Here is a 26,903-nt window from a genome sequence, read left to right on the forward strand (position 1 = left end):
CAAGAACTGACAGAGAAGATCTACTGATGGAAATCTATACATTATTGTACAGATTGAAAGCAGAGGGTATAACAGTGTACTTTTGTTGGATACCAGCACACATTGGGATAGCAGGGAATTAAATAGTTGATAAGTTAGCAGAAAAAGCATTAAAGAAAAACTTGGTAGATATTAAAGTACACCTGGGGAGAAGTGAGGTAACAAATATGACGATCAACATAGTAGTCTATTTAATAATATAAAGATAGACGGGCATATAAAGATAAATGTCACGGACCTCTTGGGAAAGGGTTTGAGAGATTCTCAGACATATAGGGCTGTTTTAACTTTTTTAAAGAATACAGGACTAGAGCATAGGATATAATGTATGGGGATCGTGGTGCTTCTGCCCATCCTGGAGGTTGAGGAGCCCAGTGTGGAAGCTGGAGGGGCTGAACACGTGAGGCGTGGGCACTGATCCTCTGGGGTGGGTGGGGCATTACATCCTCATATATATATATATATATATATATATATATATATATATATATATATATATATATATATATATATATATATATATGAGATGTAATCCAATTACATCCAATTGGATTACATCCAATATATATGCATTGTTTTCTGCATAAATATATGTATTATATATATATATATATATATATATATATATATATATATATATATATATATATATATATATATATATATATATATATATATATATATAAAATAAAATACAGACGCATCACCCATGTAAGCTATACAGTAGGTGGCGGTAATACTCCTAAGGAGTGAGCGGCCATTAACAAGACAAAGAAGAAGCAGTGCGCACGCCAACGGTCGCAAGTACTTCCGGCGGGTCAGCTTCGCCTTTTCGAGAAGTTATTATTTTCCAGCAGACTTTTCCTCAAAAATAAAACACAAAGCCATCTCTCGAGCAGAAAGACAACGTCCAGCAGAATGTTTTAACACAAACAAGAGATTGCGAAAAGGAGTTGTAAATCCAATAGACTTTGTGCACCGCACAGGACTGTGCTCGAGAGAGAGGAAGCAGTATTCAACCATCTTTCCTCTGCTGGCAATAACAAGAACGGAGAAGAGGGTCCAAGTGGGGGCTACACTTCTCCATTTATCCTCATTTCTCCTTATTCAAACACGGAGTCGTGAGGTTGGACTTTCCCCGACCGAGACCGAGGAATATAAAGCATCCACTCTCGGGATCGTAGCATTAGTAGACTAGCTATTTGATTTAGAATTTCTTTTTTAATGTTTCCAACAGGTTTACCTTCCCCTAATGCCCCACCGCCAGCCCAAGAGCCCAGACCGGCAGCTTCTGATGTTCACATCGACAGTAGCTTAACATCTTCTAAAAAGAGGAAAATAAACAGTTCCGATAAGGAGGACATTGATTCAATAGCTTTGTCTCCTAAAGCCATTTGCAATTCCTCCTCCACAACCACCACGTCCTGCTCTCCCACTTCTGCACAGCAGCACATCCAGAAGAAGTTGAGGTTCGAGGACCCGGTGGATTTGATCGGACTGGATGTGAAGATGGCCGAAGAGTCGTGTATCCCCGCTGCATCGTGTTCAAAAGCGAAAAACTCGTTTCTGTCCGGAGGTGTAGATCATCACTCGAACGGACTGACCAAGTCTGCGGGCTCCGCCACCTTCTCTAATAATAAACCCGGTGCTGCAAAAAAACTTGTTATCAAGAACTTTAAAGGTAGTGAAAGTGCGAGCACTGTATGAATGGTTTCCCTCATCTTCCATGTGGTGTCTGTACCCAACATTTCATCTTTGAAAACACCATTGGCTGTGCTTCAAAACACAGTGAGCTGACTACCTAGACAGCGTTTACGCGCATCGAACCGCCTTTGATGGCCACATATGCTGTCTAGGTAGGTAGCTCAATCGGTTTTGATACACAGCTATTATCGCTTGAATTCAGAAGGCGTAAACAACTTGAATCACAGTTTTACTAAATGAAATGGTCTTGCTTTAACTTTTTTCTGTGTGTAGATTTTGTTAAATAGCTTCTTTTTTTTTTTTTTTGGATAACGTGTTTCTCCTTCATTTATGTAAACAAAAGAAAAGAAAAAAATCAGATTTTCCTGAAGCACACTTTTTATATTTCTTGCACTGTCATTTTTATTTATTTTTTTTAACCACAAATCCCTTTCCTGTAACATTTGTTGTGAATGTGTACTTTATCAGAAAAGCCAAAATTACCAGAGAACTACACAAATGAGACCTGGCAGAAGCTGAAGGAGGCAGTGGAGGCCATACAGAACAGCACTTCAATAAAGTACAATCTAGAGGAGCTCTATCAGGTAGGATATTCATTTAATGTGAATATTGCTGAGATTTTTTTTTTTCTATTCATATTGTCATTTAGTAAACAGGTAAAAGTTTGTGCACCCAAAAGTAAAAGTTCTGTCATCATTTACTCACCCACATGTTGTTACAAAACTGTAACTGACTCAGTCACCATTAGTAGTGGGCGATTTGACCAAAATCTTATATTACAATATGATTAATTTTATATCACGATAATGATATATATCACAACTTAGTACATTTTATGAAAATCAATAAAATCAATAATCAGTTAGAATATGAAATAACGATATTGTACCTATTTTTGGATAATCCAGTGTGTGAATTAAATACTTCAGAATATTGCCTCTTATATAATTTTCTCTTGATTTGGAACTTGACAATCGTAAAAGTAAAAAAAAAAAAAAAAAAAAATAGAAAAAAAGAAAAAAAAACAACTTGGTTTTAAATCATTCTTACCATGATGCTAAATTTCGCATTATGCCACATTTCAGTCTATGTTGTTTGACCAATATTCTTCTTACTATTTTCATAAGCTTATCAAGAAACTCAAGATGTTCCCAAAGCAATGCAACAAAGAATATGTAAAAAAAAATGTATGTATTTAACAAACTACTTACAGAGAAGACACAGTTCAACTCCGCACCGCTTAACTCCGCCCTGTCTGCAGAGCCACCATCAGCTCAGAGTCAGCTCTGTAAACAATGGAGTCGGAGCACACTCTGCTGGACAAACTACGCTATGACACCAATTCTAAAGCATTGTTTTCTGCATTATATTTTCTGAAAAAACTTTTCATATCTGCGCATATTGGTAAACATATGCCGATACCGATATATCGGTGAAAGGCTAATATCAGCCGATAATATCGGCCGACCGATATATCTAAAATTGGAGACAAGTTAGGACTGCAGGCAGGCCAATCTATCACCCACACTCTCTGCTTACACAGCCATGCACTTGAAATCTGGGAAGTATGTGGTTTGAATTTGTCCTGCTGGAAAATGCAGGGATGTCCCGGAAAAGACGGTGCTGGATTGCAGTATATGTTGCTCCAAAATTTTCACATATCTGTCTGCATTCATGGTGTTCTCACAGATGTGTGAGCTACCCATGCCATGGGCACTGTCACACCCCTGGCCCATACAAACACTGGCTTTTGGACCTGACACTAATAACAGCTTGGATGGCCCTTTTCCTCTTTGGCCCGGATAACACGACGGCTTTGTTTTTCAAAAACTTTTTGAAATGTGGACTCTTCAGACCAAAAAACACAGTTCCACTGTTCTACTTTCCATCTAAGATGAGATCGAGCCCAGAGAAGTTGGCAGCGCTTCTGGATAGTGTAAATGTAGGGCTTCTGCTTTGCGTAGTAAAGTCTTAACTTGCATCTCTGGATGCAGTGGCGAGTGTTGTCGACTAACAAAGGTTTACTAAAGTTATCCCAAGCCCATGTTTATTATATACATTACCGATGAATGCCGTATTTAAGACAGTGATATCTGAGGTATCAGAGATCACGTACATTCAGAAGTGGTTTTCGTCTTGCCCTTTACGCACCGAGATTTGACCAGATTCCTTGAATCTTTTAACTATATTGTGCACTGTAGAGGGTGAAATGCCCCACATCCTTCCAATTTGTCTTTGGGGAACATTGTTCTCAAAGTGCTGGATTATTTGCTGAAGCAGTTGTTGGCAAATTGACAAGTCTCGAATGATCCTTGCTCTTGAAAGACTAGGCTGTTTTTGGAGGCTCTTTATATACTATGACACGATTGCTTCACCTGTTCAAAATCTCCTGTTTCACATAGCCTTATTTCAACTCGTCAAATTGTTATTAGTCTAAAATTGCCCCTGTCTCAACTTTTTTGGAGCATGTTGCAATCATCTGATCTGAAATTACTGTACATTTTCAAAAAACAATGAAATTCACAAGGAAAAAAAAATCATGTGTCGTTGTAGTGTTTTCAATATAGCAAAGGGTGAATATAATTTACAAATCACTCCTTTTTGTTTTTATTAGCATTTTTCATACTGTCCCAACTTTTTTGGAATTGGGGTTGTATTACGAGTGATGATTGTTGTGCGACACAGTTTGCAGATTAAATTTTTCTGCTCTGTGTTGACTTTTGTGAACCTCACCACAGATGTCAAACCTGTTTAAATAACAAGCTCCTTCATTTTCTTGACGTATTTGGGAGTTGTCCCGTTCTTTGGAAATGTCAGGGTTTGTCCTGGGTAAAAAAATTGAGTAGCGCGAGTTAACCCGTTCTGTACTCTCCTGTAAAAATGGGGAAACCTGCTGGACTCGTACACTCTTGCGTGCTCCAGAGATAGCGCACTCGACACTCACATGAAACACAGATGACCTTGTCAGATGAGAAGCACATTAAGTGCTTATGAAGTTCTGTCATTAAATTTGCCATAATTTAATGCCATATAAACCCTATCCATGTTTCTTAAATCCTCTCAGTCTCATGTGAAGATCTGTCCATTGATAAGCCCATGCTGCATACATTGATATTTACATATCGCGATATAGCAAAATCTCTGTTGATTGACAGTGTATATCATCCCCATTAAATATATATAGTCATATTGCCCAGCCCTGTTCACCATTCACTTGTAGTGTATGGGAAAAAAAAAAAAAAAAATGCAATGAATGTGAATGGGGACTGAGACTAACATTTTACCTAACAACACCTGTTGTGTTCCACAGAAGACAGTAAATCATAGTGATTTGGGACCACATGATGGTGTGTAAATGAAGACAGAATTTTCATTTGGAGTGAACTATCCCTTCAAGAAGAGAATTATATCCTGTTCACAGGATCTACTGTTTTTATCTTTCAGGCTGTTGAAAACCTGTGCTCTCATAAGATATCTGCCAAGCTCTATAAACAGCTCAGAGTGGTCTGTGAAGACCATATCAAGGCACAGATTGACCAGTTCAGAGAATATCCTTTTAATCATAACTTATTTATCTTGCATTTCTAACAGTATTGCTAAAGTATTCCTTGCAGCATAGCAATTGAACAGCCATGGAAGCAACAAGTAGTAAGAACAGTCCTGCCTATGACACACATCAACAATGAGAACATATGAGCTAATATATGAATTGTGATTGTCATTGATAATATAAATGAAAGACTTTCTGATTATGTAAAATCAAAACAGAAAACCCATTTTTTTCCTCTGTACTGCAACTATTTCTTAACTCTTGCTCTACGGATGCCCTAGACAGTGTACTATTCCTGAAGAAAATAGACAAATGTTGGCAAGATCACTGCAGACAAATGGTTAGTGAAATAATCTCAATATACCTGGTTTAATTTATTTGTTGTGAACAAGTGGGGCATTGAAGAAAGATACTATTTTGTGCCCCTGCTATTTATCTGTGTTCAAAAACGACTTTACTATTAAAAATGAATAATGCTTCTTCACCCGTTTCTCTTTTCTTTTCTTCTAGATCATGATTAGGAGTATATTTTTGTTTTTGGATCGCACATATGTTTTACAAAATTCAATGCTGCCATCAATCTGGTATGTGTCCTTTCTTGCTAATAGAAGTTTGACCTGTATATTGGAGGAGTCACTCCTGCTGTCTTACTACCTGTTCCTTTTTCCTCCTGCCACTGGCAATTAAAGATACACTTGTGTTTCATCTTCAGGGACATGGGTTTGGAGTTGTTTCGTTTTTATATCATCAGCGACCTGAAGGTGCAAAGTAAGACAATTGATGGAATCCTGCTTCTTATTGAAAGGGAGCGGAGCGGGGAGGCTGTAGACCGCAGTCTCTTGAGGAGTCTACTGAGCATGCTCTCAGATCTGCAGGTTAGGTCTCATGCTTTCTCATTTTTGAACAACCTTGGTCTCAGTACTTTTCATAGAGTGAGAAAATGTGTTTTTCATGTGCTTGTACATGATATAGATGGGTTGATTTTTCATTGCCGCAGTTTGGTCAAGAACAGGTTTGATATGTGAGAAGTCTCTTTTTGTGACTTCTTTTGTGTATTTGAATGCATGAATGAAAGTTAAAGCTGATGTATGTAACTTTTTCAGTGTTAAAATACTTCTATTCCAGCTTAAAATGCAGAGACAACAATAGGTAGGCCATTCATAGGCTAATTTTCTTGATAACTGTAAACACTGTCTCTGTGTTTGTTTTGAGAGATCCGCTTAGTCCTGCCCCAACAACGTTAGTCATCCAATGGTGAGAGTTGGGGGCGGGAATAACTGACTATTTGAACAACTGCAGGCGAGGGGCATATTCAGAAAGCTTTTTTAAAGCTGAAGTATATAATTTCTGTGCCAATAGCGCCACCCAATGGAATTGCAAAAGTAAACAATGTTTTCAAAACAGCTTTCTGAATACACCCTTTATCTGCCAATGGTCAAACAAAGAGATAGTCCCGCCCCCTATTCATGCCATTGGTTGAGTAACATTGTTGGAGTGGGTCTAAGCGGGTCGCTCAAAACAAACAGTAGTTTTTATAGTGCCACAGAGGCACAGTGTTTGAGTGCCTCTGTGTTTTCTCACAGTTTTTGAGAAAATTAACCTATGTATGGCTTAAAGTTGTTTCTGCATATTAAGCTGGGAAAGGAGAAAGTATTTTAACACTGAAAAAGTATCATACTTCAGCTTTAAGGAGAAGATTATGAGCATAGTAAAGTAAACCACAATATCTTTATCCAGTTTAATGCCCACGGTTGATTTTTGGGAAAAAATACAATAACAATTTTATGACTGAAATCATTCAACCCTTGAATTATGTCTTCAATACAAGACTATTGTGCACATGGAATGGATGTAATCGCACCTTTGCTCCTTTTTTGACAGATTTATCAGGATTCATTTGAGCAGCGCTTTCTGGAGGAGACAAATCGGCTGTATGCTGCGGAGGGCCAGAGGCTCATGCAGGAGAGAGAGGTGAGTTTTACATCAGGGGAACAGAATGATGTTATGCTTTATCTGGAAATGTCCTCTGTTATCTGGAGCTTCTCTGTGAGCAATTAAGTATCAACGTGTCTCATTAAATGGAAGTAACTGAAGTTTTGCTACAAACCAGACTTAATTATCTGTGTATCTACCTAATTTAGGAAGATAACATTTCAGTTTTTTATGCATAACATGATACATATTGTCTTTGCAGGTGCCACAGTATCTTCATCATGTCAATAAACGGCTGGAAGAGGAGGCAGACAGAGTTATTACATACTTGGACCAGAGCACACAGTAAGTATACAGATAATATGTCTAACATAGAGAAAACAGGGGCCTTATTTTAAAAAGTTCAGTTTGTGAGTGAAGTTTATTGTCTTTGTTTGTAGAAAACCCCTTATTGCCACAGTAGAAAAGCAACTGCTTGGAGAACACCTCACTGCAATACTTCAGAAAGGTATCACACTCATCGAATGAACGTTTGAATAGTTAACGATGCTGTGGTTTGGGGTCCACTTAGCAGTGGTTTTCTTCTCAAATACTAGGTTTGAATAACCTGCTGGATGAGAACCGTATTCAGGATCTGTCTCTGCTGTATCAGCTCTTTAGTCGTGTGAGGGGGGGCGTGCAAGTTCTGTTGCAGCATTGGATCGAGTACATCAAGGTAGGAATGGGACCCGTTTGGTACACCACAGTTCTGGGTGTTGTGTACACTTGGTTTCAAGTCTTTTTTTTAATTTTTTTTTTATGCCTCAGGCCTTTGGAAGCACAATTGTCATCAACCCTGAGAAAGACAAGACAATGGTTCAGGAGCTTCTGGATTTCAAGGATAAAGTCGATCACATCATTGACATATGTTTCATGAAGAATGAGAAGTTTGTAAATGGTATGAAGGAGGCCTTTGAGACTTTCATCAACAAACGGCCCAACAAACCTGCAGAGCTCATAGGTCAGCTATCACACTTTCCCCACCAATAATTGAGTTGTATTGTTCAAGAGCTTGCAGCTGATTGGATCAAGGAGAATAGTGATATTCACTGATGTTGTGATTTATGTTGTATAGCAAAATATGTGGATTCAAAGCTACGTGCAGGAAACAAGGAAGCAACTGATGAGGAACTTGAGAAAATGTTAGACAAGATAATGATCATTTTCAGGTTTATTTATGGTAAGATATTTCAACTTAATGCTCCTTTCCAAAGGCCTAGATGGGTTTCAATTTTTGACTGAAGAAAAACTTTCTCATTTTTCATTTTAAGGCAAAGATGTTTTTGAGGCCTTCTACAAGAAAGACCTTGCAAAGAGGTTACTGGTTGGAAAGAGTGCCTCTGTAGATGCAGAGAAATCAATGCTGTCAAAACTGAAACATGGTAAATTACATTTCAACCTTATGTGATAAATGGGTTTTTTAAACCATCCCATCATGGTGCAGATGCCTCAACAGACTGCACAGTAAAAACTGAATTATCTTTGTCCTTCAGAATGTGGAGCTGCATTTACCAGTAAACTGGAAGGAATGTTCAAAGACATGGAGCTTTCAAAAGACATAATGGTGCAGTTCAAACAGGTAACGATAGCTTTTATTTGTACTTTTTATGTACCTTTTCTATTGTTTTTTTTATTTTATTTTTTTTTATTTTATGGTTAGATTTCTCAAATGTCTCCTCCTTTTGAATCTCCGTCTTAGCACATCCAATGCCAAAATATTCCCGGAAACATCGAGCTGACTGTGAACATTCTCACTATGGGTTATTGGCCAACTTACATCCCCATGGAAGTACATCTGCCTCCAGAGGTCTGTTCTGATCAATTTTGAACACCCAGATCTGATTACTTCATCAAAGCAGTAATAATATTACCTTTTTATCACCCTTTACTCTCCAGATGGTTAGATTACAGGAGATTTTCAAGACGTTTTACCTGGGCAAACACAGTGGGCGGAAACTACAGTGGCAATCAACATTAGGACATTGTGTGCTAAAGGCTGAATTCAAAGAAGTAATGCAGAATTTATTGTGAAAAGCAACTGGCGATGAAAACCTGTTAGCTGATATAATATAAACAAAGATTTTAAGATAAAAAAACTGCATCCTTCCCAAAAGGCTTTAAGAAATAAGTGACTATAAGGGAACATTTTCTTTGTTTTTCCAAGGGCAAAAAAGAGCTGCAGGTGTCACTGTTTCAGACATTAGTTCTGCTAATGTTTAATGAAGGGGAGGAGTTTTCTCTGGAGGACATCAAACTGGCTACAGGCATAGGTATGGATGAATGTGTCAAGCAACCTTTGTCTTAAACATGTAAAGATTATATAACAATTTAATTAAGAACCACTCTTACATTCAATACTGATTTTCAGCATTTTATATGTAATTTATAAGTGTGTGTTTTCAAATATCATGCTAAGTTGAAAACCTCAGGTAAATAATAAAAAATAAAAAATAATATTTGCAGAGGACGGTGAGCTTAGGCGGACTCTGCAGTCTCTGGCCTGTGGAAAGGCACGTGTCCTTACCAAAACTCCAAAGAGCAAAGACGTGGAAGATGGAGACAAGTTCTCATGTAATGATGATTTCAAACACAAACTCTTCAGGATTAAGATCAACCAGATCCAGATGAAAGAGACGGTACTGTCTGGCACACTGACACTTTGATTAATTGTACATAGCAGCATAGAAATCAGGTGTTGGAGAGTTCTTGGTACTCTGTCTCATGTTTGATTGCTGTACCTCACAGGTGGAAGAACAAGCCAGCACTACTGAGAGAGTATTTCAAGACCGTCAGTACCAAATCGATGCTGCCATTGTTCGAATCATGAAAATGAGGAAGACTCTAAGCCATAATCTTCTGGTTTCTGAGGTGTACAACCAACTCAAATTTCCAGTCAAGGTAAGGTCAGATTTGATTGTGAATTTGAAAACACTGATTTTACATAAAAGTTGACAGATAAAACAATATATCGTCTTTAGCCTCAAGCTATAAAGCAATATCACAAATTTGCGAGAGCAGTTTCCACTCCCCGCTCATAATCAGTCCTTTTAAGCTCCAGTTCGGGTTTTCTAGTTCCTACTTGCTGGTGTAAGAAATCCCACTCCTAGCAACTCTGGAGAGTGAACTCCATTCTGGCTATATATATATATATATATATATATATATATATATATATACACACACCGATCAGCCACAACATTAAAACCAACTGCCTAATATTGTGTAGGTCCCCCTCATGCCGCCAACACAGTGCCAACCCGCATCTCAGAGTGGCAGAATAGCAGATGAGATGCTATTCATCTCACCACAATTGTACAGAGTGGTTATCTGAGTTACCATAGACTTTGTCAGTTTGAACCAGTCTGACCATTCTCTGTTGACCTCTCTCATCAACAAGGCATTTCCGTCCACAAAACTGCCACTCACTGGATGTTTTTTGTTTTTGGCACCATTCTGTGTAAACTCTAGAGACTGTTGTGTGTAAAAATCCTAGGACATCAGCAGTTACAGAAATACTCAAACCAGCCCCATCTGGCACCAACAATCATGCCACGGTCCAAATCACAGAGATCAAATTTTTTTCCCATTCTGATGGTTGATGTGAACATTTGCTCCTGACCCGTATCTGCTTGATTTTATGCACTGTACTGCTGCCCCAAGATTGGCTAATTAGATAATAGCATTCATGATTGTTGGTGCCAGACAGGCTGTGAGTGGCAGTTCTGTGGACAGAAATGCCTTATTGATGAGAGAGGTCAACAGAGAATGGCCAGACTGGTTCGAACTGACAAAGTCCATGGTAACTCAGATAACCGCTCTGTACAATTGTGGTGAGAAGAATATAATCATGGAACATGTACTATTCTGAGATGCGGGTTGGCGCTGTTTTGGCGGCACGAGGGGGACCTACACAATATTAGGCAGGTGGTTTTATTGTTGTGGCTGATCGGTGTGTGTGTGGTATGCATGTATGCATGCATGCATGTTTTGAGACCAATACCGATTACAGATATGGTGGCCAATATATTAAATTTTTGAGCTGGAATGAAAACAGACCTTTTCTATGTGGATTTTGCACCGATATGACTATGCAAAGGTACTCAGAAGGCTGCTTTCTTAAACATATTTTTTTATCAAAATATTTGACATTATTATGATACATTGTCAACAAATTCTAGAAATGAACACTGACAAAATAAAAGAATAAATAAAAATACAATAAATAGCTAAATAAACATCAGTACTGTTTAGTATCAGTCAAATGCTGACTATATTAATACTGCCGAGTCAAGATAAACAGCAGCAGTGGTGTTACACCATATTCTGTTATACAAGTTCAGGGGAAACTTTCAATGGTGGAAAACCAGACTTTTAAATATTACATTTTATAAATGCAACGACTGAAATTGTTCAGTTGAAGGGGGTACCAAACTATGATTCCTGAACAAAACAATTTGGTGAATACATGTTTACACATTAGCTTCCACTCAGCTGACAACAATGAAAGTAGCAACGTAATTATCTAGTTAGCTATAAGCTCGTTGACACGGAGAGTAAAAGACAGACGTTGTTTATTTTACTTTCCAGCATTGTGTCTCACCAACTAGGTAATAACATAGCATGAAATCAACACTCATCAGGCACAATCCATCACTGCACCGTTGTCTGATGAGCTGCAAAAAGATGCTCTTATGTTTACGTTTCAGTCTGCTACATTACTGACTGCACTGACAAACTAGCTGGCTAACAGCAAACTGACATGAGTGACATGGTTGTCAGGGACAGGGTTAATGTTATATTAGTTATATTGAAAAGGGAAAATGATGGGGTCATTTTTATAAAGTTTTCAGTATGTATTTAACAGACTAGTTAACTTACCGAGACACTGCTGAACTCCACCTTGTCTGCAGAGCCACCGTCAGCTCTGTAAACAATGGAGTCGGAGTGCGCTCTGCTGGACAAACTACGCTATGACACCAATTCTGAAGCATATACAGTTGTGCTCAAAAGTTTGCATACCCTGGCAGAAATTGTGAAATTTTGTCATTGATTTTGAAAATATGACTGATCATGCAAATAAAACTGTCTTTTATTTAAGGATAGTGATCATATGAAACCATTTATTATCACATAGTTGTTTGGCTCCTTTTTAAATCATAATGATAACAGAAATCACCCAAATGGCCCTGATCAAAAGTTTACATACCCTTGAATGTTTGGCCTTGTTACAGACACACAAGGTGACACAGACAGGTTTAAATGGCAATTAAAGGTTAATTTCCCACACCTGTGGCTTTTTAAATTGCAATTAGTGTCGGTGTATAAATAGGCAATGAGTTTGTTAGCTCTCACATGGATGCACTGAGCAGGCTAGATACTGAGCCATGGGGAGCAGAAAAGAACTGTCAAAAGACCTGCGTAACAAGGTAATGGAACTATATAAAGATGGAAAAGGATATAAAAAGATATCCAAAGCCTTGAAAATGCCAGTCAGTAATGTTCAATAACTTATTAAGAAGTGGAAAATTCGGGGATCTCTTGATACCAAACCAAGGTCAGGTAGACCAAGAAAGATTTCAGCCACAACTGCCAGAAGAATTGTTCGGGATACAAAGAAAACCCCACAGGTTTTTACCCTCAGGAGAAATACAGGCTGCTCTGGAAAAAAGACGGTGTGGTTGTTTCAAGGAGCACAATACGACGATACTTGAACAAAAATGAGCTGCCATAAATTGCCATGATTGAGAAGGGCCAATGTGGGGAATCTGGCCAGGACACCGGGGTTATACCCCTTCTCTTTTCGAGAAGTGTCCTTGGATTTTTAATGACCACAGAGAGTCAGGACCTCGGTTTAACGTCTCATCCGAAGGTTAGAGTGGGCAAAGAAACAGACATTGGACAACAGATAATTGGAAAAGTGTTATAGATCTTAACCACATTGAGCTTTTGTGGGATCAGCTAGACTGTAAGGTGCGTGAGAAGTGCCCGACAAGACAGCCACATCTATGGCAAGTGCTACAGGAAGCGTGGGGTGAAATGTCACCTGAGTATCTGGACAAACTGACAGCTAGAATGCAGAGGATCTGCAAAGCTGTCAGTGCTGCACGTGGAGGATTTTTTGATGAGAACTCTTTGAAGTAGTTTAAGAATTTATTTATTTATTTATTTATTTATTTTTTTTACAATTGTAATAGTAATTTTTCACATTATTACTGTCCTGACTATACATTGTGATCAGTTGAATTGCACTTTGGTGAATAAAAGTACAAATTTCTTTCCATAAGAGTAAAATCTGTACATTATTCCAAACTTTTGGCCGACTGTGTGTGTGTATGTATGTATGTATGTATGTATGTATGTATGTATACATATATATTAGTGCTGTCCGTCGATTCAAGTTTTTAATCGCGATTAATATTTTTTTTTTATAGTTAACCACAATTAATCTCAGATTTGGAAAATGCTGAAATTTGACAATATATACTTCCTTTTCTGTCAAAATGCATTTGTTTCAATCTTGGGTAAGAAAAAAATCAATATTTAATAGAGGTCGACCAATAGTAGATTTTGCCGATAACTAAGGTGGTGGAAAGGCTGATAACTGATTAAACAGAGCAACATATCTACAGTACATAGGTGAGAATATCGATTATTATTGTAGATTGTAGTGTTACAGCTTGTCGAATTTGCCAAACAATAGCGTCATGTCCAGGTGCTACAATGCATCAAACATGTTGTTTTATTTATGCCGACATCACCGTGCAAATCGGTGGATTTGCGGAGGCAGAAACAGCAGCAGCAAAGTTGCATTTAACATCCAGCCTCTCCTAGACGACATGGAGCTTGACACCGAGTAAGACGCTCGTAAGTAACAAAAACAAGCTTATTCAAAAATCTGTGAGGAACTTGCGATTACGTGACACTTATTATTCTCTGCTTTTGACATTGAAATGTAAAAGGGTATGAGCACAACACTTGTGCAGATGTTATATGCCGGTAATAATGCCGGTAATGTTTACATGCAAAATGAAATGGGGGAAGAGGCCAAAAACATTATTTGTTCCGATCGGTTTTTGCTCAGGCCGCTAAGTAATATTGGATTATGTACATTTATCTGAAAACCAGAGTTTTTTTCTTTTTTTTCCATTTTTTTTTTTTTTCACCACTAAATAACATTGAAAGATGTTTTTTCCTTGCTACAGTCACATTAGCTTGATCACTGGGGGATTTAATACACTAAGGCATGATTTTTCTGAAAAGTGCTATACAAATGACTTGTGTAGACATTGGTCTACCTTATAATATTTAACAATATAATGCTTTATTAACATTTTCCAAACAAAGCCATCCTCAGTATAAAGAAAGAAATGCACTAAAATAGCACCAATTCAAGTAACATAACGTAAACGTTTCACAAAGTCTAAGTGGGAGTTTGACTGATTGAAAGAACTAGTCTCCCCATAGGTTGTATATTCATTGCAATGCGCAGTAAATATCTTAAACTCTTATCTGCCACAATATTAATCTTACGGCAGACTGTGGCTATCCGCTTTCCTACAGCAATCGTGAAGTCGCATTCATGATTCGCGTCAGCGTCAAGTGCCGCTTTGAACTCCACATGAAAATCAAACAGAGGGAAACAAACAGGAAAGTGTCCTAGAGCTATTATACTAAATATCAGCACTCTTGGAACTTTGCTTATCCAGTCAAATTAGTGGACTGGAACTAACTGTTCTATAATTTGAAGAAAGTTTTCTGTTTAGCACTAATTAAAAATGGAATTTATCACAGGACTCTGCAGCCTAGAACATTTCACTGCCAATAATTTTTTTTTTCTCCTTCCAGCCTGCTGATCTGAAGAAGAGGATAGAGTCACTAATTGACAGGGACTACATGGAAAGGGATAAGGAGAATCCAAATCAATACAACTATGTGGCTTAGAGAGCGAGAGAATAAAAGGGGTAGATTAGGGATGGAAGAAATGACAGGAGGAGGCTGTTCTCAGTGACGTTGTTTACTTCCCTTTGCACATGGAACATCTTGTTCCAGTTTTTGTTCACTTTACCATCTTCACCCCACTGACCAACAACTGAATCAGTTTTCTCTTCATGGCTTTGTCAGGGTGTCTCCCCCCCCCCTTAGAATGTCATGTCTGATTTATAAAAAACAAAATGATACAAAATGATTTTGTTAAAATGCTTCTAAACAAAAATTTGACTAACTTGAGTGTACAAGGCAACTATTAGAAAAGAAATGTATTTATTTTCAGACATGATTCAGTGGCTTTTTTTTTTTTTGGCCTTTGCCATGTTTTTCCCCCGTCGTTTATCACATGCAAATGTCACCTAGCATATTGGTGTATTGCCTGTACAAAGAAAACCAGAACCAGATTGATCAAAGTCAGTGTTATATTAGGTACCAGTGTATGAACGTTGAAAGTAGGATTTCCTTTGCCAATGTTTGATAAATTTGTACAATGAAAAGAAGATTCAGCTGGTTGGTCACAAGCAATTTATGTTCTGTGAATGTGATTTATTGCTAAATAGAACAATTGAGACTAATTGGAAATGTCACATATTGTGCCAAGATTAGATAAACCAAGCACTTGTTTTGTTGTAGAAATGTTAACGCTGCTAAACACTAACTTGTACATCTTCCTTTTCCCTCCCTGCTTATACCTTTTCATATTTCCTCTTTATTTTGTAAATACATTTTACACACAACTTAAAATTTCATGTTTGACACTTGTCAACTACATTGCAACCGAATTGTTTCTCCAGAAAATTCAAACAAGCACCGTTTTATCCACCTAGTGTTTCCACATTTATATATATATATATTCCTTATGTTCTCAATTAGGCTTATATACTGAGAAACTCCTCTTTGTGGCATCACTGGATCTGTGGATTTTTGGCAGTGGTGTTTTGAGAAATCATACTTAAGTGGACAGATGTCCAGTGTCTGGAAAAAGTATGCCTGTTTTTATTGCCTCAGAATAAACAACTGTATGTGTTTCCATGATCTTGTCCCTCTATTCAATGATGAGTTCGGTACTACTTAAAAAAAAAAGAAAAAAAAAAATCTAAATAATAGGGGTAGTTAGCTCAAATACATTATAAATGGGCAGTAATCACAGCTTGCATGAAGAATAGGTTGAAAAAAATATTTTCGGTAGCAACAACCATGAAAGAAGATTTGTTTTTCTTTTTATTTATAGTAATGAATATGAGATTAGGCTAATATTGTAATTGGATCAGTAATGTAATACTGCTAAAACATGTATGTAAAAATGTTAAGCGAAATCCTGATCAGTAAAATCTATTATAACTCTAGCCAAGTCTTTTCATACTGTTATTTCAGCCATGAGTTTTAATGTAGTTTCGATATCAAATTAAGTAAATACCTGTACTACGCTTTTCAAAACGACTTCTAATTAAACAATCAAACTAATAGCTCTTGCCATAAAACGTTTACCACTGTCGTAATCGTAAACAGGAGTCGCCTGCAGTTGACGGGAAGCGTGGACTTCATTTACCATCTTCAACTGAGTATTTACATTTTATTTGTAGATTCAGGAGATTTTACAGTTTCGAGCTATAAGATCACACCGATAGTTGGAAACGAGCGACCAATAACGACCCGCAAGGATGTTTAAAAAGTAAGCTTGAGTCGTTGTCAACCTTATAAAGACTTGCTAACACAACTTAGCATTGTTACAGTCATTGGAGTGTTCCATTAAACGAGTGGCGTTGCCATGTCAATAGAGATAGAATCTGTGCATTTATGAACTTACCACTTTGTATATGGCATGTTAACTTAATATGTGCTCTATATGAGTCAGCAACCTATTTAGCAACCCTGCTAACTGATCATCAGGTCTATCACAACTCATTTGTATGGTTTATTAATAACGATATACTCTAGCATTTCTTTAAGAATCAAAAGTAACATTTATTCACAATTGTAAGCGCTGGTCCAAAATACTTTAAATATTTCTAACTTGAACAGCTGATAAGCAAACTGAATGTATAACTTGTATTTTATATATATATATATATATATATATATATATGTGTGTGTGTGTGTGTGTGTGTGTATGTATGTGTGTTTTTAATTATGTCAGGTGTGTAAGTTGTTTGACATTAAAGGAACAGAACACGACTATATTTTCAATAATATAACCTTTTTGGGCTATTATGTATTGTTACTACATCAGACTAAAATCTTCGTTTTGCAGTACACCGTGTGCAATACTTTAAAGGAATAGTTCGAATTCTCTCATCATTTACTCACTCTCATGCCATCCCAGATGTGTATGACTTACTTTCTTCTGCTGAACACAAATGAAGATTCTTAGAAGAATATTTCAGCTCTGTAGGTCCTCACAACACAAGTGAATGGTGACCAGAACTTTGAAGTTCCAAAAAGCACATAAAGGCAGCATAAATGTAATCCATAAGACTCCTGTTGTTTTGTCCATGTCTTCTGAAGTGATCCAGTCCTTTTTTTGAGGTGAGAACAGACCAAAATGTAACTTACTTTTCACTATAAAATATGACATCAGCAGTCTCCTTGTTGACCATGATTTCAAGCTCAGTTACGCTTCCTAGCGCCATCTAGAGCTCTGCACATACATCAAGCACTAGGAAGTGTAATCGAGCTTGAATTCATGATCGTGCCTAGAGACTGCAATGGCAAAAAGTACAGTGAAAAAATAATTTAATTTGGTTTGTTGTCACCCAAAATTGATTAGATTGCTTCAGAAGACATGGAGTCATGTAGATTACTTTTATGCTGACTTAATGTGCTTTTTGGAGCTTCAAAGTTTTTGTCATCATTCACTTGCATTATATGGACCTACAGAGCTCAGATGTTCTTCTAAAAATCTTTGTTTGTGTTCAGCAGAAGAAAGAAAGTCATGCACATCTGGGATGGCATGAGGGAGAGTAAATAATGAGAGAATTTACATTTTTGGGTGAATTATCCCTTTAAGAAAAATTGTAAAGTAAAATGGTGTGCATTTATGCCATATAGACTCTTCGAATGTGCTTTCTCTTTGTCAACATAGATTTGATGAAAAGGAGAATGTTTCAAACTGTATCCAACTGAAGACGTCTGTAATCAAAGGCATTAAGAACCAACTGTTAGATCAGTTTCCCAACATCAATGAATGGCTCAACCAGATCATGCCCAAAAAGGACCCTGTCAAAATTGTGAGATGGTAAGAGTTACACCACACTCACAGTGTCATCAGTATTTATTGATATGGACTACCATAATGCAGTACTAATCAGGCATGTGCTGTTTTTATGTTTGTAGTCATGAGCATATTGAAATTCTTATGGTAAATGGAGAGCTGCTCTTCTTCAGACAGAGAGATGGACCATTCTATCCCTCCCTCAGACTTCTACACAAATGTAAGACACTTTTCTCTTTTCATTAATAGCAGTGAGATGTTTTCTCTGCAGTATGAATTTTGGTGCTTATGCTTATGTCAGAAAGTACATATGTTGCAGTTAATTTTTTTCAGGCTAATACCTGTTAATCATGTGCCTGCTTTCTAGTTCCCTTCATTCTCCCACACCAACAAGTAGATAAAGGAGCCATCAAATTTGTTTTGAGTGGAGCCAATATCATGTGCCCTGGCCTTACATCACCAGGAGCTAAACTCTACCCTGCTGAAACAGACACAGTAGTTGTATCTTTCCAACTGATCTATGTCCCCCTGCATTTTCAAATAGTTTCTTATAGTTTTAAAGATGCATCCTGAATAATGCATTCAATTATTTTATTTGAATAGCCTTGATACTTATGTGTTGTATAGTACAGGATGTTGTCCTTAAATATATGTTCTCAGGCCATAATGGCAGAAGGCAAGCAACATGCGCTCAGTGTGGGAGTCATGAAGATGTCAGCTCATGACATGTAAGTGTCTTTATGCATCTCTTGCATTCTGAATCCCTAATTTGATTTTTGAATGCAGAATATACGCATCTATGAATCTACTAAAATGGAACAATTTTCTGTATGTTTGTTTTTTCTTAATTATGTAATTGATGTTATCTGCATGTTATCAGTTTAAAGAGATAGTTCACCCAAAAATGAAAATTATCTCACCATTTACTCACCCACATGCCATCCCAGATGTGTATGACTTTCCTTCTTCTGCAGAACTTTGAAGAATATTTCAGCTTTGTTGGTCCATACAATGCAAGACAATGGTGACCAGAACTTTGAATCTTCAAAAATCACAAAGGTAGCATAAAAGTAATCCACGTGACTCCAGTGGTTAAATCTATATCTTCAAAAGCGATATGATAGCTGTAGGTGAGCAACAGATCAGTATCTAAGTCCTTTTTTTCTATAAATCTACAACTTAACCAGCCCCGACCAGTAGGTGGCGATATGCACGAAGAATGCGAATTGAAAGTGGAGATTTATGGTAAAAAAAAAAGAAAAAAAAAAAGGGCTTAAATATTGATCTGTTCTTCATCCACACCTATCATATCACTTCTGAAGATATAGATTTAAACACTGGACTTTTATGATTTTTGGAGATTACAATTTCTGGTCACCATTCACTTGCATTGTACAGCTAAAGAGCTGAGATATTCTTCTAAAAAATGTTGTTTGTGTTCTACAGGAGAAGGAAAGTCATACACATCTGGGATAGCATGAGGGTGATTAAATGATGATAATTTCTAAGAATGTATACAGTATACTATAGATTTCTCTTACACATAGCATGTATAAAATTACACAAAGCATTGTGCATGAGGTCGGTCAGAGTTTCAGTTTTGTGTATGATTGGAACAGAAATTCTGACTTAAGTTTACAGAAAAAGGGTTTACAGCTATGATGGTTTATTGTAGTGTTATTGAGATAATAATGCAAACTCTTAAAACAATGATTTCTTGTCTCGCTTCACTAAACAGAGAGAAAGTAAACAAGGGAATTGGAATCGAGAATGTTCACTATCTAAATGATGGACTATGGCATATGAAGACGTATAAGTAATGACAGATATGAGGATGTAGTGGAATCATTTGGATCCCGTGTCACCAGGCTGCCCATCTACTGTTTACATGAATGGACTCAACTGTGTACCATGCAGAAAGCTTTAAAAGCAACCCCATTTTAATGCACAAATAAAATCTGCATTCACATCATTCCAAACTTGAAGTATGGTTTGCAAAAATGTTTTCTGTTTAAACAACTGTATTTGTATGTAGACTTCCCTGCTGTCCAAGGCAGACAACTGTTTTGCATTTCCTGAGATGGATTTAGGCTACTGATTCCAAAAAGTCTACTATTATTTTGAAAAAGATGAGCTTCCCCCAAATTCTACCTTCATACAGATGTTCAGCTTTGTCATAACGCACTGAACCGTTTACGGTCCATTTTAAGAAAGTGATTCAAAGCTGGAATCCTAGTCCTGATAACTCTAAAGTGATCACTAACTTATTAAGGTTTCAAATTTATTGTCAAGGCATTGAAAAATAATGTACAATAGCATGACTAAATACATGCCATCAAACAGATATTTTCTCATCTGTCCCATAAAACTGTTGAAAGGTAATCAATTCTTTAAAAATACAACTAAAAAAGCACATGTGAACCCTTTTGTACCATTTAAGGAAACACTATTTCTTTGTATGGAAAAAGTTCACCCCACCAATAATACTGGAACAAATGACCAAGCTTGGAATCAGGTGCACCAGGTCCAGAAGGTTAGAACATTATTAGTAAGTATTTTGGAAAATTGGTTTTAGCAATTGAGGCATGTGGCCCCAACATGCCCAGATCAAAGGAGCTCTCAGAAGATTGTTGAGTCTGGCAAGGGATTCAAAACCATTATAGTACAGAGAAAATATCAGATCTCTAGCAATATATCATCAAATTTAGTTTTTTTCTTAAAAACATTTTTAAACATCCATATAGACGTTTACATTTTATGGGTGCATGTAGGGCTGCACAATTAATCAAATAAATAATCGAGATTACGATTACAGCTACCACAATTAACTAATTGTGAAAAGTGTCAATTATAGCAGTCCATGTAGGTCTGTTGTGTCAAAATTTTCCATTTAATTTTTTATTTTACGTACAGGGATGCAAACAACAACCTTATCGGCCAAAGACACATTTTTAAGATAACACTATGTGACACAATTTTCGTTCCTGGGTAGTAAGTGTTATTTCCTAATTGCTTATACCTCAAAAGTATAGAAAATGGCTATTATTCCCATTTCATTGGAAATAGGTAAATTTCAAAATATCACTGTCCTGGTCACAAAAGCAAAGTTTGTGGGGAATAATAACCATTTTCTATACTTCTGAGGCATAAGCAATTAGGAAATAACACTTACTACCCAGGAACAAAAAAAATAAATAAAAATGAACAAATTTGTTACACAATGTATAATTTGCCCAAATTTTTTTGGTACAATTTTCTGTTCTGAAATCATTTGAAATGGGGTAAGCTTGGACACTTTACACAATACAACAAACCGAAAATACAAGTTAACTGAAAATTTACTCCAAGAACATCTGCTACAACTTTCTCACCTCAAGAGTTTGCATCCCTGTACGTGTTTTTGCAGTGGTTGATCATTTTAACCAATCAGAGACATGTCCATTGCTCACTTCTCTGTATGATTTATTCCAAATTTGAATAACAGCTTAGTTTTTTATGCTTCTGAGAGGGCAAATGTAAAGTTGACAGTTTAGGGAACTAGTCTTGATTACTGATGTATAAAACAGCAATAAAGTCATTCAGGAACACAGTTCTGACTATGATATAATCGACAATTATGATTTTTTTCATGATCATGCAGCCGAAGGTGCATGTACTTATTCACTGCACTACATCATGTGTGTACTGTACTCTTTTATTTGTAAACTTTCCTTTGTCCAGTACTGTTTTAAAAGCAGGTGAGAAAGAACATCTTAAACCTATGAATCCTTCTGAATGCTGATGTTTACATTATGGTGGAACGATATCAAAAATGTCACTAACCAGTATATGATGTAGTAGCTCTAAATTATACAAACAATATTTTGTTGTTTAAATAAATAGACAATTTTCAATTCAAAATTAACTTCATACGTATATTTGGATTACACTTTTAAACCACATTCATACACTGATCAGCCACAACATTAAAACCACCTGCCTAATATTGTGTAATTCCCCCTCTGCTGCCAAAACAGCGCCAACCCGCATCTCAGAATACCGTAGACTTTATCAGTTCGAACCAGTCTGGCCATTCTCTGTTGACCTCTCTCATCAACAAAGTGTTTCCATCCACAGAACTAGCACTCACTGGATGTTTTTTGTTTTTGGCACTATTCTGAGTAAATTCTAGAGACTGTTGTGCGTGAAAATCCCAGGAGATCAGCAGTTACAGAAATACTCAAACCAGCCCATCTGGCACCAACAATCATCCATGTGATTATCTAATCATCCAATCGTGTGGCAGCAATGCAGTGCATAAAATCATGCAGATACAGGTCAGGAGCTTCAGTTAAAGTTCACATCAACAATTAGAATAAGGAAAAATGTGATCTCAGTGATTTGGACTGTGGCATTATTGTTGGTGCCAGATGGGCTGGTTTGAGTATTTCTGTAACTGCTGATCTCCTGGGATTTTCACACACAACAGTCTCTAGAGTTTACTCCGAATGGTGCCAAAAACAAAAAACATCCAGTGAGCAGCAGTTCTGCGGATGGAAACACCTTGTTGATGAGAGAGGTCAACAGAGAATGGCCAGACTGGTTCGAACTGACAAAGTCTACGGTAACTCAGATAACCACTCTGTACAACTGTGGTGAGAAGAATAGCATCTCAGAATGCTGTTCTGAGATGCAGGTTGCCGCTGTTTTGGCGGCATGAGGGGGATCTACACAATTTTATGCAGGTGGTTTTAATGTTGTGGCTGATCGGTGTATGAAGTTTTTTTAACTTTTGCTCTTCACTGTAAATAAGTAATGGAAATAGCTTTTTCAATGCTTGACAAACTACATCCAAACATACTTCATTTAAAAGTTCATCAAAATAATCACATCACATGTTCTGAAAGCCTTTAGATCTCATGATTTAACTCCCAGCTAATCCCTCATTTAAAAAAAGAAAATGTTATAATTAAAACAGCTTAGAATTAAGAAGTAGATTATATACAGTACTCATTGAACATGTTCTTGTATCTTATACATTTTTATTATTATTATTGTTAAAAGCAAGTTTTTAAAACAGCTGGAATTTCATTTGGCATCACAGTGCATATTTGATCCTTTGTGCCTTTCGAAATCAAAGACTTATTTAATTAAAAATACTCCTATGTGCGCAAAATTATCCAGTATGGGCCCCCATGTTTAAATTATGCTCATCTTGAATACCAAACACCAACCTTCAAAGCACATAATCGGAAATAAAGTACATACTTCACATTAAAGCTAATTTAGCCCTGCATCCAGTTTATAAAATACCCATTTTAATCAACATTCCTTGAATTGATCTGTGTAGAACAGTAATAGTCCAAATACAGTAATCATGAAATGAATCAGTCATTGTCTGAGTTTTTAGGAGGCAAAAATGTCAAAGAATCATGGAAGTCATGTCCATACGGTCGAAGTCTGTAGACGCCATACATCATGACCTGCATCTGGCTCGCAGACATGCCACCGAACGTGATAGCCATGTCAGAACAACACGCCTCCACAACATCGGCTGGGTTTTGGTTCATGCTGTCAGAAATCAAGGTGCTAATGCTTTTCTTGTTAAAAAGTCCTTTACCTTGTGCATCCTCTCCATTTTCAGCAAACACCCCACTGTACTTAAGACAGGTGGCAAGCTGCTGCTCCTCAGGCATCTTCCACAAGGCACGACCTCTCTCTGGGCATTTGTCCTCATCTTTGAACATCTCCACCAGCCTCCTCACTGCCTCAAAACTAAACACAATCCCACCGTCATATTCCACGTAGTCCAGCTCTCCAGACTTTTCAGTGTGGCCAATGTAAAAGGGCTGGCTTGGGTCTTTATCCAATACCAAATACTTGAGGTTCTCAATAATTGCAAAAGTGGTGGGCCGTGCCACAAAGAACCAGCGCAGGTCTCCGGCATTCTCGAAGGCATGTTTGATGGCTTTGCGAAGCCTTGCCCACTCGTCCTGTTCCTGTAGGTCCAGTGCCTCTAGAGCTTTGGAAAACTCTGAGGTGTAGAACACAGATTTGTCACAGTGTTTGCTCCACGTGTCGTTGGCTGTCGCCCAATAAACCAGGAGCTTGGGGGTGACCATAATGAGACAGTATACTCGAACCTGCTGGGTGAGGTCAGACATCTGAGCCTCAGATAACTTTTGTAGTTCATCTTTGCTGACAGGTTTCAGATGATGGTGGAGATGCTCATCAAACTTTGAGTGAAGTCCTGGACTAAAAGTTCCAAACAGAGACATCACTAGGCAAAATATGCCCCCTAGAATCATCCCTTTCATAAACGAACTGCCTTCAGACATTGTTCAGCTATACAAACCTGTAATAGATAATAATAATAAATGTGATTAGAATAGAATAATAAAAGCACTGCCTGCTCTAACAATGTCTAATGAAATTGACAATTGCTGCATTATAATCACATATTACAGTATACATTTTTAAGAAACAAACAGCAATAAAAATATCCTATAATAACAAACTATAATATGAGATCAGCATATATAACGATATTAACTGTTTTCACCAATCAGACGGACAAGTTTCCTGTACTTCCTCCGCATTAAGCGAAAAACGAGTTCTTAGACCAACAGGCTGCATCTGCCTGTAAGATCAGAATTTAGTATACAGTTGACCAAAATCTCTTATTCCAGTCATTAGTTATAATTTGATACCTTTCAACAACGCAGAATGTATGTCACATTTAAGACGCGACACCGTCTCATTCAGTTCCGTATACACAACCGGAAAGTATAAAACCTTTTAAAGAGTAGTATCTGTTCTGAAATCAGTTCTACCTGTACTCCTTCAAGTCATTTAGCTTGACTAAAGGTATGAGGACTGGTTGGAGTCCAGCTCAACTGTCCCGTAGAACACATTGCGCAAAAGGATATTTAAACCAGAGATAATTTAGCAGAGACGGGCCACTTCTATTAAAATGAATGGGAGAAATTGGAACGCACAACCACCGGAGCTCTGAACGCCGCGGCCCAACGGTCAACAGCTGTAGAAAGGAAGTCCCGCCTTACAGGTAAAAGAGCCAATCACCTTTTAGATCCAGACATAACCTGTCAATCAACTCTAGAACGCGCATGCGCATTAGCAATAAAAGCCAGGAAAATTACATTTTATTTTATTTATTTTTACGTAATATGAGGTAAAGAAAAACTATTTATGATACCAGTACTGTCAGGTTTTTATTGCTGATTTGAAATATGTTCTTTGATCGTTATCTTGACCAACCGTTTTTTTAGATTTTGGTCTTTCTACATTCAAGTAGATATGAGCTGCACTGGCATGACTGGAAATAGCCTCCCGAGAGTGTTCCAAAGATGGCCGACAGTGCACTGACTTGCTAGACAGACTTTGATTTAAACGGATGTTTAATGTGCGCGAAAGGTTCTATGGGAATTGTAATTCGTAAGGTGTTGAATCGCAAAGCTGCATCCGATGGTAAAAACTACAAGCGTCCTCTTCCTCAAATGGGCAAAGGCGGATATGATTCACGGAAGTCAGAAACCTTCTAACATGGAGCCTACAAGCTTAGCATAAAATAGCATAACGTGGCGCTCCCATAAACATTCTATGGCGAGGAGATAAGAGGCCGTTCTTTTTTAATGGCTTTCTATGGAGTAGATGCTTCAGTACGCTAAATAAACTGCTTTAAGCTCATCGCTTAATGAATTGACCGAATTTCCGCTAATCATCAACATGTTTTACCCTAAATAGTCCATTTGGAATGACCTATGTTTGGATTGAATACGATAAATTGATGTTTATTAAGAGAAGTCACGGACATTTTTTGCGATAGGTAGGTGTCACTTTACGGCTCTTCACATTCATTTGTATGGTATCCGCAAACGTTGATTTACTGTCGTAACACGCTAACAGCGTAACAGAGCCGCGGAGGTTGTTTTGTAATTAATAAAGGAATCTCTGACGGAAGTGGTTGTGAACGGAAGTGATTTTTTATTTATCAAATTTGTTCTTTAACAAAAGTGTTTCTTCACTAGTCAGATTTTTTTGTTGTTGTCTTTTTCGTCATGATTTTTTGATGTTTGATTCTTCTATTTAACAATAAAATGTGCTGTTAAAGCCCGTATCATTTTTAAGGGAAGCACAATACTGCCGCTTACTGGTAAATGTTGGTTAGATCGTTGTACATTTTTCAGTCTCAAAGCTCTCAAATTTGTGTAGGTGCTGTTTTTAAGGTAAATATTTAAAAATATATAAATCTGTTGTACTTTTTAGATGTATCTTTTTAATTTAAATTTATTTGGATAGTGATTTTTATAATACATATTGTTCCAAAGCAGCTTCACAGAGAATAGTGCCTTTACAAACCCAGTAGTAAACAAAGACAACAGTAGCAAGGACAAAAATACATCAAAGTGATAGTTCACCCAAAAGTGAAAATTCATTATTTAC

The 26,903-nt window shown here is 37.2% G+C and overlaps 3 protein-coding genes across 5 annotated transcripts; 2 read left to right on the forward strand and 1 right to left on the reverse strand.

The window, feature by feature from the left end:
• Positions 1 to 808: 808 nt before the first annotated feature.
• On the forward strand, positions 809 to 16,283 carry LOC127412560 (cullin-4B-like). Its single transcript, XM_051649010.1, has 20 exons — positions 809 to 1,720; positions 2,212 to 2,327; positions 5,188 to 5,291; positions 5,564 to 5,633; positions 5,804 to 5,877; positions 6,006 to 6,168; positions 7,175 to 7,264; positions 7,488 to 7,570; positions 7,666 to 7,733; positions 7,822 to 7,940; positions 8,033 to 8,225; positions 8,340 to 8,444; positions 8,536 to 8,646; positions 8,758 to 8,843; positions 8,964 to 9,071; positions 9,161 to 9,274; positions 9,429 to 9,534; positions 9,728 to 9,900; positions 10,010 to 10,162; positions 15,110 to 16,283. The coding sequence occupies exons 1-20, from the start codon at positions 1,264 to 1,266 to the stop codon at positions 15,203 to 15,205; spliced, it is 2,589 nt and encodes an 862-aa protein (XP_051504970.1). The 5' UTR covers positions 809 to 1,263; the 3' UTR covers positions 15,206 to 16,283.
• A 461-nt stretch (positions 16,284 to 16,744) lies between these two features.
• On the forward strand, positions 16,745 to 20,440 carry LOC127412570 (malignant T-cell-amplified sequence 1-like). Its single transcript, XM_051649026.1, has 6 exons — positions 16,745 to 16,922; positions 18,333 to 18,485; positions 18,584 to 18,681; positions 18,829 to 18,962; positions 19,122 to 19,189; positions 20,200 to 20,440. The coding sequence occupies exons 1-6, from the start codon at positions 16,912 to 16,914 to the stop codon at positions 20,279 to 20,281; spliced, it is 546 nt and encodes a 181-aa protein (XP_051504986.1). The 5' UTR covers positions 16,745 to 16,911; the 3' UTR covers positions 20,282 to 20,440.
• Positions 20,200 to 25,409, reverse strand: LOC127412567 (C1GALT1-specific chaperone 1-like). Of its 3 annotated transcripts, none has more exons than XM_051649022.1 (2): positions 25,274 to 25,409; positions 20,200 to 24,795 (listed from the first exon to the last, which is right to left on the reverse strand). In XM_051649022.1, exon 2 carries the CDS (start codon positions 24,776 to 24,778, stop codon positions 23,828 to 23,830), a length of 951 nt encoding a protein of 316 aa, XP_051504982.1. In that variant the 5' UTR covers positions 24,779 to 24,795; positions 25,274 to 25,409; the 3' UTR covers positions 20,200 to 23,827. The 3 variants fall into 3 exon arrangements, with proteins under 3 accessions (XP_051504982.1, XP_051504981.1, XP_051504983.1); XM_051649021.1 differs by having other exon boundaries at positions 25,151 to 25,314; XM_051649023.1 differs by lacking the exon at positions 25,274 to 25,409 and adding an exon at positions 25,003 to 25,143.
• Between the last annotated feature and the right edge of the window lie 1,494 nt (positions 25,410 to 26,903).

This window comes from Myxocyprinus asiaticus, chromosome 22 (assembly GCF_019703515.2).
Source record: "Myxocyprinus asiaticus isolate MX2 ecotype Aquarium Trade chromosome 22, UBuf_Myxa_2, whole genome shotgun sequence".
In the NCBI taxonomy this organism is placed as follows: Eukaryota; Metazoa; Chordata; class Actinopteri; order Cypriniformes; family Catostomidae; genus Myxocyprinus; species Myxocyprinus asiaticus.